Genomic DNA, 11,964 nt, shown 5'->3' with positions numbered 1-11,964 from the left:
CACGTCCAGTGCAGAAACTGCACAGTTCCGTTACGTCCAGTCGAATAATTTGCTTTAGAAGTTTTACCCCCTGACACACATATGGCTCAGGAACGTATTAGTGCTTATCAGGCGCACGTTTCCTGAACCATATGTGGCTCAGCGGACAGGGAACGTGTTAAGTCTTACGAAGGTTTTTACTTTGCGGAATTCGAGACTGATCTCCGAATATTATTTGGCGAATTTATCGATATTTCGAAACCGAATAGAATCATATAAAGAGAAATATATGCGTAATTATAAGCGTATGGCGAATTGCATACCGAGGATGGCGCCTTCCGGAAACCATTACGTCATGCACCATAATAATACAAAACATATAAACAAAACAAACAATGTGAGGAGAACTTACACGTTTTTAAAAATTCGGTGAATGGCTTGGTAATATTGTGATTTGTGACATTTAAACTAAACAAACTAATGAAAAATACCTCCGAATGCGGTTTTTTTCGCAGTTTTATGCGGAACATGCCATGGCTAGAAAGTGTAGGTTTGTTTGTATAATTTCTTGTGTTCGGTAGTTTCTATTGCTTTCGTCTACGCTTCCCTTCACAAACCAGTAATTTCCCTCCTTCTGTTTGGGTATTCTTGGACCACGACGACGCAGCGTATTCGCAAGACGCAATCTTATATGCTATCATTTCTTGTTATAAGCGCAAAATAATTGTGTTTATACTTTTTATTGTGTTTTAGAGCAAATATTTTTACATGCACTGTTTACACAAGTGTGTTAAGGAAACAACTTCACACAGCAAGCAACAAAAAAATCATCATTTGTATCAAGCAAAAGAGAGTGTAGACAACAGACAACATAACTGTTGCAAAATTATAAAAGCATAGTGCGGTTATTAAGAAATGTAGAAATCTGCAGGTGTCTTGTCATTTTATATCAAAATGCCGCGTGGCACACAACTTACAGAAATGGAAATGGGTAAAATTTTAGCTTTTGCTTCCGAAGAAAAGTCATTTCGGGAAATAAGCCGTCTAATAGAAAGAAGTGATTGTGTGGTGCGAAATTTTTTAAAAAAGAAAGAAAAGTACGGAGCTACAAATAACCAGCGTGGACGAAAACAAATTTTAAGCACCCGTGAAGTGCGAAAAGTTATTCGCGTGGCGCGAACAGTACAAAGAGCTTACGTGATATCAAAGCTGAATGTGATTTCAATGTTTCTCGGGCCACGTTAAGTCGAGTCTTAAAGCGTTCGGGCAGTATTAAGTTCTCTAAAATGAAATCCGCTCCAAAACTTACCGCTGACCACCAAATGAAAAGGAAAACCTTCGCACGTTATAATACGGGCCGTAACCTGGTAATTTAAAACAAATATAACAACTTTTCAAAAATGTATAAGTTTTGCAAATTTTATAAATTTTTTGAAGTGAAACTTCTTTTGCCTCGAAGGATGAAACGCTGTGAGGAGTAAAACCATAGCGTTTCATCGACATGTGACGCTACGCCAGCGCCATCTGTTAAAAGCGTGGCGTGGATGAAACGCTGTGAGGAGTAAAACTAGCGTTTCATCGACATGTGACGCTATGCCAGCGCCATCTGTTAAAAGACTGGCGTGGCGTGTCGTCGTGAATGTAATGCGGTCGCCATTAGTAACGCGAGACGCGTCATAGAGTGTGTGTGTAGTTTTGAGCAAATCTTACAAACATATTTTGTTTTGTTGATTGATTTCTGCTAAATATGGCATCAAATCAAAAACGGAAACCGAAAACAGGTGCTGAACGGCAACGTGAGTATTTGGAGCGTAAAAAATTAAGAGCTACTGTTGAACACCGTGACAGTGAATCCTCCGGTTGTACGATAAGTGATAATTTGTCATCTGTGCATCAGGATATCGATGAAGAACATTTCTCCGTAAATCGATCAGTCGATGGGCGGTCATTTCATCAGTATCATGGACCTAATTATGTTGTGTGTGAAGCTATAGTTCATACAAACGATCCACTGCCATCAACATCGACTCATAGAGATTTCGTTTCTCCGATAGCACAATGTTCAAATGCGCCTGCAATAACGAGAACGAAAAAAAGCAATGCTCAAGTTTGCCGAGAATATCGTGCAGGAAAAAAAGCAGCGCGTGAAAATCCAGACAGTGATTTACATGAACTGAATACTGTGGACATGGCGGAGTGTACATCATCGGAAAATAATGCTCAACGTGTTGTAAGTGAATCCAGTTTAATAACTTGTCTCTCTTTATATTCATGTAAATAAGAAAATAGACGATATAATATATTTTATTCATAAAATATTGTTACCATATACTATGGCAGGGTCTGAGTTGCTAGGACAACATGATCATCAAATTCCGATGATTTTAAGTGGCGACTTTAATGTCAATTTTGCAGAAGAGCGATCAAAGACTCTAATAAGTTTCCTCAAAGAAAAATTAAATTTAAATATGGTTAATGATTGTGAAGTACCAACAACAAGATGCGGAACTACCATTGATGCAGTATTTCATCGATACCTTGATAGATTAGAATGTAGATCATTTTTTACGTATTTCAGTTACCATAAAGCCCTTGTTTCATTTTTGGAAAACGAATCCAATAATGATAATGACAATGCCGAGAACCAAATGTAATTGAGTACAATAAATTCATTTCTTTTTATATTAAAATAAATAAATAATTCTGTTTAATAAAATTCCATTCCATGCTTTCCATGACTTCTGCATGCATTATATTGAAATAATAGTTAAATTATTGATTTGTTGATAAAAGAAGTTTCACTTCAATCGTGCGGGTTCCGTGGACTACCACACACTTACTTTTTTATAAGCTTATCTTTTGTAAAGAAAAGAAATTTAACTTAGATGGGTCAGATGGATTTAGTAAGTATTGAAGAGATTTGCGATCAGAGCCAAAATATTAAAAAAAAATAAATTTTGGCGGTGAATCACTGAGGGTTAAAGGAGCTGTGGTTACAGTTGGAAATCTCAATATTCACATCCCATCAACACGCATGAATCCGAAGGGTGCATAAGCTTACTTTCGGATAAATTGCTGCCATTTGTCAATGTGTATTCTGATAATCATTTTATTTGGTTCAAGTAGATTTGTTGACATCACTTTTTGAATATGATATCTCTCAAATGGCCGCCTTGAGCCTGTACGGCGTATTGTGCCCGTTTTGCAGCATTTTCCATAGTTTTAGCTAACATTTCGGCTGGAGTAGCGGCTATTTCCTCACGGATGTTGTTCTTGAGCTTTTCTATGGTCTTTGGCTTAGTAATATAAACCTTTGATTTTAAATATCCCCACAAGAAAAAGTCAGGTGGCGTTAAATCAGGCGCACGCGGTGGCCAGTCAAAATCGCCATTTTTCGACATCAAACGACGAGGAAACAATTTCTTCAAAAAATCGATTGTGGTGCGAGCTGTGTGTGGTGGAGCGCCGTCTTGTTGAAACCAGAACTGCCTCATACGCTTTCGACGAATAATTGGCATCACAAAAGTGGTTATCATATCGCGATAACGCTCCTGATTGACGGTAACAGCTTAACCATCTTCATTTTCGAAGAATAACGGCCCAATAATCGTTTTCGCACTAACGCCGCACCAAACTGTGACTTTTACGTCTTAAAGGGGTACCTCTTGAATTTTGTGAGGATTTTCAGTGGCGTAAATACGGCAATTTTGCTTGTTTATTGTCCCATTCAATAAGAAATGAGCCTCATCGGGCATGATGATTTTTTTCCAAAATTGCTCGTCCTCTCCAGCCATTTCGGGCCCATTCCAGTCGACGAGGCTTGTCCGCAGGCAACAATCTTTGCGTCAAATTAAATCGTATACGGGAATAAATGCAAATCAATGCGGATAATTCGTTGTAAAGTGGTCCGAGAAATGCCCAACTTCTGAGAACGGCGATTTTGGGATGCCCTTGGCGACGTCTCAACACTGGCCCCTACAAGAGCAATATTCTCATCCGATCGCCTTGGTCGGTTTTGATTTGGCGTCTTTGGATTAGAAAGAGCATCACCAGTCCAAAACCTTTCGTACAAACGTTTAATGGTGTTCTTAGAAGGCGCACTTTTCACATTATTTAATTTTTTATACGCACGTTGAGTTTTCACAATTGGCTTCTTTTGTTGAATGTAAATTTCAACAATTTGGGAGCGCACGCGTGGCGTGTACTGTTTCATGGTGAAAATCGGCTTGGACTGACGCTTCCAACGCGGTATGTCATTAAGCGATCTGACGTCTCTGTCAAATGATAGAGGGTTGCCAGATGGGTCCGTCGAATATTGGCAACTCTGTATCTATCCCCTTTCATGAGTGGCCATCAATTTTTCCAGATACCAATATTATGGAGAATGTATGGGGTGCATTGACAAAGGAAGAGTTGAAAAATGTTATTCTTCATTCATGGTACTTCCTTAGCACACAACTAGTGCTAAAGCTATTTGATTCAATCCCGAACTGAATATTTGAAGTTATTGAAAAGAGTGGAAATGCCACACATTACTAGGGAGAGCTGATAAAAAATATTTTTAAGGAATTCCCAAATTGTCTAATATGTACAAAAAATGATGTTTTTGTTGCTTGTCATGTGAACTTTGACGAAATCGTTTCTGAAACAAAGATTCGATGCGTGATTAATTGTTTCAAATCTTATAACAACCCCCGGTATCGCTCTAGTAAAGCTTCAGTGAATGCCTGATCTGGCGATAGCTTGACTCCTGGTTACTTTTAGATATATCCCTGATAAGCGGAGAGAAACCAATAGAATTCCAGCTAGACGTGAGTGGGTACCTAGTCGGAAAAACTGCTTACGGTTCTTTACTGATGGCTCAAAGCTTGACGATAAAGTTGGCTCTAACGTCTACTGTAAGAAGAAAAAAGTAGGTGTTTTATTGGTTACACTTCGAGTGTCGGACCTTGTAATTTGATTCCAAATTTATAAAACATTCTGATTCTGTTGTAAAACAATAAAATTGTTTGTTGGGGCTTAAATTCATTTTGGCAAAAATATGTAAGTTGCCTAATGTTTGCCTTACATTCAAATCAATGTAAAATATGTATATATGTATGCACATAGTATAAGTATATGTATGTGTACCTCCTTATGAACACATCAATCCATGTCAGTAATTTGTTTGCTTGTACTATGCTTCCAGCCCACGCGCTATGAGCGCGAACGCGCCTCCATGAAGAACAAACCACGCAAAGTGCTCAACTTGGAAGAGCGCGTTTTGGCCATACGTTTGTATCAAGAGAATCCCGTCTATCAGCGTGTAGCCTCCGTATTCAAGTGCAGCTGGGAGCAAATACGCAACGTAATCGCCAATCGTGACGACATACTACGCTATTATGGCGAATGCCAGACCGTCAATGTCAAGGATTCGCCACAATATGTGCGAAATAAGAAAATCAACTTTCTCGGCAATGTGACTTATGAATTCATTAAACGTGCTTATTACCATCACAATGCCACGCTCAATGACGAAGTTATACGCCAGCGTGCGTTGCAGTTTCGCGATATACTAAAAATTGAACAATTTCACCCGAACAAAGTGTGGATAGCCGATTTCAAAAAGGTATACAACATAGATTGGCAGAATTTGGCTGGCTTAATCATATGTGGCGTACCGCCCCGTTCGCTTGAAAATAAGGATTTAATCGAATACTGCACGCGAATGGTAACGAAGGCGATATCACTAATAGGAAAGATACCCAAGCAATTGTCCAAGAAAGAAATTAAAAATGCTGATATGGAGGATGAAGAAAATGAGGCGGCTAGTGCTATTAGCAGCTATGGCGATAATGAATCCGATTCTATGTTAACTGATCAATTCAATGATGTGCCAGTGGTGAACGAAATTGATGACTTTGCAGGTATGTACCTAGATGCGGCCGACATCGATGAGGAGGAGATCAATGAAGATGAAGAAGGACCGACCATCAATTACGCTGACTACGATGGCACCGATGAAATGCCAGACTTCAACGCCAAGGACAATTTGTCGGCAGTGACGCGAGCAGCACCAATAAAAATGTCAACCAAACCATTTCTAGCAGAGGTACAAATAAAGCAAGAACGACCTAGTCGAAGTCGCAGCAGAAGTCCGCCATTGTTATCGCCATTAACTGTGGCGAGTGGTACGAGTACGCAAGGCACAGGCGCAGGAAGTAGTGCAGGTGTAAAGCGAAAGAGAACAGAAGCAATACAATCAAGAACAGAGTTGAGCGAAATCGTAAAAAGAGAGCGAGTGAGTACTTATACGGAAGCAATGCGCGTTTTGTGCCCTTTAGAAGACTTTGCGACGCAGCAGGAAGATTTCCATGCACTAAACCTACTTATGCAGCTGGTGCGTGTATTCGAGAAGGGCGCCAATCGAAATAGTGAGCGAAGGGGGAATGTCTAAGTGCAGTCATAATTAAGAATTAGTGTAAAAGCATAAATTATGTATTTACCTACACACGGATAAGTAAATGTAAATAGTTTAGGTGTCTCACTCAAGTAACCTATGAATTGATGTATGTACAGTGAAATCGCGATAACTCGCAGGCTTTATAACATAAATTGACAATCGCGTTAATTCCTAACAAAGTTCGATGCCTTGGAGAACTCGTACAAAATGCACATAATTTGATGTGGTGCCCTCTACAAGGTGAAGTACAAAATAAACAAGACTGAGCTAAAATAGAAACGACAGGAACTTTAATCTCATAACTTCGAGTTTATTTATTTAAAACTGTCCCATCTGGCCTCGATACACTATTTTGCGCTATCTAAAAGCTTTTCGAAAGAGTGTTTCAGGCCATTGACCGGAATGTCCATCAGGATGTCGGTACAAGCCTTTTGGATGGCCTCTATGGACGCAAAACGTTTTCCTTTCATGGTCAAATGTAATTTTCCGAATAGGTAGAAGTCACAGCGAGCCATATCAGGCGAATACGGTGAGTGATCGATGGTTAAAATACGATTTCTAGTCAAAAAATATGTCACAAGAGTGGATCAATGAGGTGGTGCCTTATCATGCAATAAGCGCCAGCTTTCTCCTTCGCGGTATTCAGGGCAAATTCGACGAATGCAATGCAATAAATGCTTCAAAACGCCAAGATAGAAAATCGCATTGACGGTTTGGCCCGTCGGCACGAACTCCTTGTGGACAATTCCTTTGGAATCCTAAAAACAAATGAGCACCGACTTGATTTTTGACTTCTCTAAAAGCGATTTTTTGGGTGGTGGCTCGTCTGGGGCCTTCCTTTCGGCACTTTGACACTTAGTTTCAGGTTCATGTTGGACACACCACGTTTCGTCACCCGCTACAATATTGTAAATGAAGTTCTCGTCTGTTCTCGTCTCTTTAATGAGGTCTTTCGAATACAGAATTCTGAGCAATTTTGGTCCTAAGTTAAGTTGTGCGGAATGAAACGTGCACAGACCTTTTGTAGGCCCAAACGATCGATGTTTTGGAGATATCGAACTACGATTCCATGAATTTCAACGATGATTTCGGTTTATTTTTGATAAAATTACCAACAAATTCGATGGAGTCTTCGGTGATTACTGATTTTGGGCGGCCCGTATTCCCGTTCATTGTCATTTATGTCCTCACAACCATCTCTGAAACGTGTAAACCACTCATGAACTCTAGCACGAGATAGACAATCAGCGCCATAAACTTTTTTCATAAATTCAAATGTTTTACCAATTTTAAAACAAAATTTTATATTAGCTCTTTGTTCGAAACTCGTTTTTTTACCGATGACACAAACATACTGACACTTTAGACGCAATAGCTTCGCTTCCACTGAACCGAATGTCACCAAGCTTTCACTGGAAGTCAGCTACGGATGTAACTTCTAACGCACTAACTCATTAAAGAGATGGCGCCATCAAAAACATTTTTATGACACCAGTCTTGTTTGTTTTGGACTTCACCTTGTATAACTCGTTTTTTGTTTGTTCTCTGCCGAACGATTGCGTGAATTTTTTCTAATCGTTCTAAATGTCTGGCAAAAGCACTCTTTTAACTTTTATTCTTGCTTTTGGTTTTGCACAATTGCACGCAATTCCGCTTACTTGAAAATAGCGATAACTCATAATATTTTGTTGGTGTCTTGGATTATGAGTTATCTCGATTCCACTGCATGGATATTTTTCGAAAAAACCTTTATCACCAAATAAGTGTAGTTACTACAAACTTTTAGCACAATAAAAAAATAAGTAATATGAATAATAGTGTTGAATCGCATCAGAATAAACTTAAATTTCATATGGACTTGTACATTTGTACCTACTCGTATGTATGTATCTCATTCGTAGTTTGTGTTTATGTATATGTAAATATGTAAAATACTAGCGTACCCTCGCCCGCTTCGCTAGACGATAAATTCAATGATTTGCTGAAAGAGAATAAAATTAATACGAAACAAAGCAAATTCTTTGATACAATTTCATTCGAACTTTATTGTAACACTTTTTGGTAGACAATGTTTTTGGTTTTTTCATCTTTCGCGTGAATAATGACGATGGTTTGCCAACTCGTGAGCAAGCTACATACAATTGTCCATGAGAAAAAATTGGGTATTCTAAATTAATACCGCACATTTGTAGAGACTGTCCTTGCGCCTTATTAATTCTCATAGCGAAGGCAAGGCGAATAGGGAACTGCAAACGTTTGAAATCGAATGGTAAATCCGCCGGAATCAGTGGAATTCAGGGTATCAAAATGTCTTCTCCTTTGTACTTCCCTTTCAAAATTGTTGCTTCGATAACGTTACCCATTAGCTTCTTCACAGCGAGTCTGGTACCGTTGCAAAGTCGGGGCACATTACTATTGCGCAGCATAATAATCGGTGCTCCAATTTTTAATCGTACATTATGAGGTGGTAAGCCTGGCAAATCGAGTGAGTTTAAGAATTCAGTTGGATAATTTACGACCTCATCTTGATCAGTAATAGTGCCCATTGACTTATACGCAACTATGTCACCAGGTATTTGATCTAAAATAGCTGAATTTATATCATTGACGTCCTTATTTTTCCCAGCTAAAATTGCTCTTTCGCAGAGTCAATCATGGTTTTTGTAATGTTGAACTATGTTTGGAAATACACCCTGTATCAATGCCTCTTTAGACTGTGCAAAAGTGCAGAAATTGATAGGCAATGTTATCATTCCTGTTGTTTTTGAAAAAAGGTTTATTTTTTTTGGTTAAAAAGTGTTTTTTGAAGTTTTGAAAAACACTTCGCTCTAACAAATTTCTTCTCAGTTAATTGCTGAAAATTAAATATTTTGAAAAAGCAATTTTTTTTTTAATTTAACGTTTTTGAGAAAATTTTGTTCTTGAAAAAATTTCATACTTTTGTAAAAGTTTAAATTGATTTGTTAAAAAAGATTTTTGTCCGCTTTGAAAAACACCCCCTCGAAACATGTATTCTCTATTAATAGTGGAATATAAAATGCTTTGAAAACACCATTTTTTTTTTAAATTTTGTTTGGTTTTCAGAAAATTTTGTTTTGACAAAATTTCATACCCTTGAAAAAGTTTTATTTTATTTTATTTGTTTAAAATTTTTGAAATTTTTTTTTTGTAATTTTAGAAAAACACCTCTTCGAAGAAATTTCTTTTATCTTTTTGAGGAAAATTTGGTTTTGAAAAAATTTCATGCTTTCGAAATTTTTTTATTTTACTTTATTTCTTCAAAATTTTTGAAAACAATTTTTTTTATAATTTTCGAAAAACACCCCTTTGAAAAAATGTTTTCTATGTGTCATAGTGGTATTCCATTAACTTTTAGGATTATAGTCAAATACTTACAAATATCTACGCTTTCACAAATAGCAACAATAAACAAATTTCCTCAAAACCAAAAAATTTACTTTTTTTCTAAAAAAATTCTAAACAAACAACGTAATAAATTTAGAATTTTGTGTTCACGAAAAAACAGTATTGTTTTTATTGTATTAACTGAAAACCAAAATGTTGCAAAAAATCAAAACAAAACTAAATTATTTTTTTGTGTTCATTTGGTCCATATGTTCCATAAAAAGTTGATATTGTAAATAATATGCAGGGTCTGATACACGCAAATTTCCATTGACCATTATAGTGACAAAATTATCGATCACCAATTCCAACAGGATTTCAAAATCAGAGTTGGAATGAGTTGTTGTGTGGTGTACTTCTGAAAAAAATGAGAAATAAACAAAATAAATCTAAAAATTCGAATTCTAACTTTATCTTGTGTATGTTCTTATTACCTTTGAATTTTTCCAATGAAGCACCATTCATTTTAAATTTTCCAAGAATTTTTTTTATCATTTCGCGTTTCTTTCCTTTTTCATTCGATTCCAACATTTGTTCATAGCCGAAAACATCGTTTGCAAACGCATTCATTTCCATATAGAATTGGTCAAAGAAAGCATTGCTCAATTGAATTGAAACATTATTTTCATAAATACTTAGGACCTTAACTAATGCACCTTGGTACATACATAACGCAGATATTCATCGCGACCTTGACATCGATACTATTGATGAAACAATACAAAGCGCTAGCAGAAGACACATAAATAGACTATTAAGGCATACAAATCCTATGATGAGAAGACTACCAAATAAAGAAAAATCTACCCAAAGTCGGCTTAACCGTCAAACACCAACAGATCTTGCAAAATCTTTGTAATCAATTGTCAACTAATCGTATATGTCATTGTTTGTTAACCACTTGTTTTTAAATAATATGTATATATTTCTTCTAAATGAGCTTGGGGGCATTGGCCCTTCAATATCACTCTCATTCCATCTTTTTGTAAATCAAATTACTTATTGTCTAACGACAGGTGTAATACTTTATGGAAGAAATAAAAAAAAAAAAAAAAATTTTCATTCGAATCATTTGAAATTTCTGTATACAATACATTTCTGTATCACAATACAAATACAAAAAATTCAAAAAAAGTTGTACACATAAAATTACACATAAAATGAATGTCGATTCGAAACTTACTTTAATCTAACAATCGAGCAAGTTTTGTTTTGGACAATATTTTGATTTTTTCTTTTTTTTATATGAAGAAAATATTTAAAAGAAATTTTTTTTTGCTAAAAACCTTCCCCTAGTGGATCCCTATAATATGAAAAAAGAACGAATAAAATTGGCCTCGTATCGGCCCAAAAAAATGCGGACAAACGAACATCATTTCATTTTTATATATATAGATGATGAAATTCGCTCGTGTACACTCAGTCAAGGAATTTAAGTCACTGGCCCAGGGCCTAACGCCATCATATCATGCTTTTTTTTGTTTTTGTTTTTTGTTTAATTTTTTTTTTGCGCGTGAGGTAGGGTTCAAAATGCCTTCGCACCTACAGCGACCGCCGTCTAGTACATTGAATGGTGTAGCCACTAAAACAATCCCTTCTCTCCTTCTGGGTAGACACCCTTCCGGGGAACTACTTTCTGCATTATTTCGGAAGGCGCAGAACGGCAGCCATAAAGGACCAATTCTATTCACGTACGTCTGGGTCGACCATATTTGTAGTCAGTTTTCATGCTATAGCCTCATCTTCTTGTGTCGCCATCTTTGCGGCTTCGCTCTGTTGCACTATGTCGAGGCCTGTGTTTCTTTCCGTAGTCCGTTCTCGATGTATCCCTGTATCAGCCATGCCATCAGTTATTGTGGTTCGTCGTTATTCAACAAAATTATGAACGCCTTATCAGTGGCATTTTTGATGCTGACTCTATACAGACCAAGCACATATACAAATACAAGTATACATGTACATACATATGTATGCATGCCTACCTATGCCACCAATTTACTTGAGGTACCATAATTAAAAAACAGTTTTTTTCAGATAATTTTGAACAAAAAGCTCTTCTTTTATGCTGGCGTTATTTATTTACAATATCTTATTGCTTAAAAATATGGCTTTACTTTTACTTAGGCAGGCATAGTCAA

The 11,964-nt window shown here is 36.9% G+C and overlaps 1 protein-coding gene across 3 annotated transcripts in view; it reads left to right on the top strand.

Annotated features, from left to right (window-relative positions):
- LOC129242993 (uncharacterized) overlaps positions 1 to 8,302 on the top strand; it is a 30,390-nt gene extending 22,088 nt beyond the window's left edge. For 2 of the 3 annotated variants that reach the window (XM_054879994.1, XM_054879996.1), the window contains one exon: positions 5,168 to 8,302. In XM_054879994.1, the coding sequence (XP_054735969.1) occupies positions 5,168 to 6,415 (1,248 nt within the window). In that variant the 3' untranslated portion in view covers positions 6,416 to 8,302. Of the gene's footprint in view, positions 1 to 1,714; positions 2,210 to 5,167 lie in introns of those variants that run through there. The other variant, XM_054879995.1, reaches the window with a different exon arrangement.
- Positions 8,303 to 11,964: the final 3,662 nt, after the last annotated feature.

The sequence above is a fragment of the Anastrepha obliqua genome, chromosome 3 (genome assembly GCF_027943255.1).
Source record: "Anastrepha obliqua isolate idAnaObli1 chromosome 3, idAnaObli1_1.0, whole genome shotgun sequence".
Classification (NCBI taxonomy): Eukaryota; Metazoa; Arthropoda; class Insecta; order Diptera; family Tephritidae; genus Anastrepha; species Anastrepha obliqua.
This window is presented reverse-complemented; position numbering and strand designations above follow the sequence as displayed.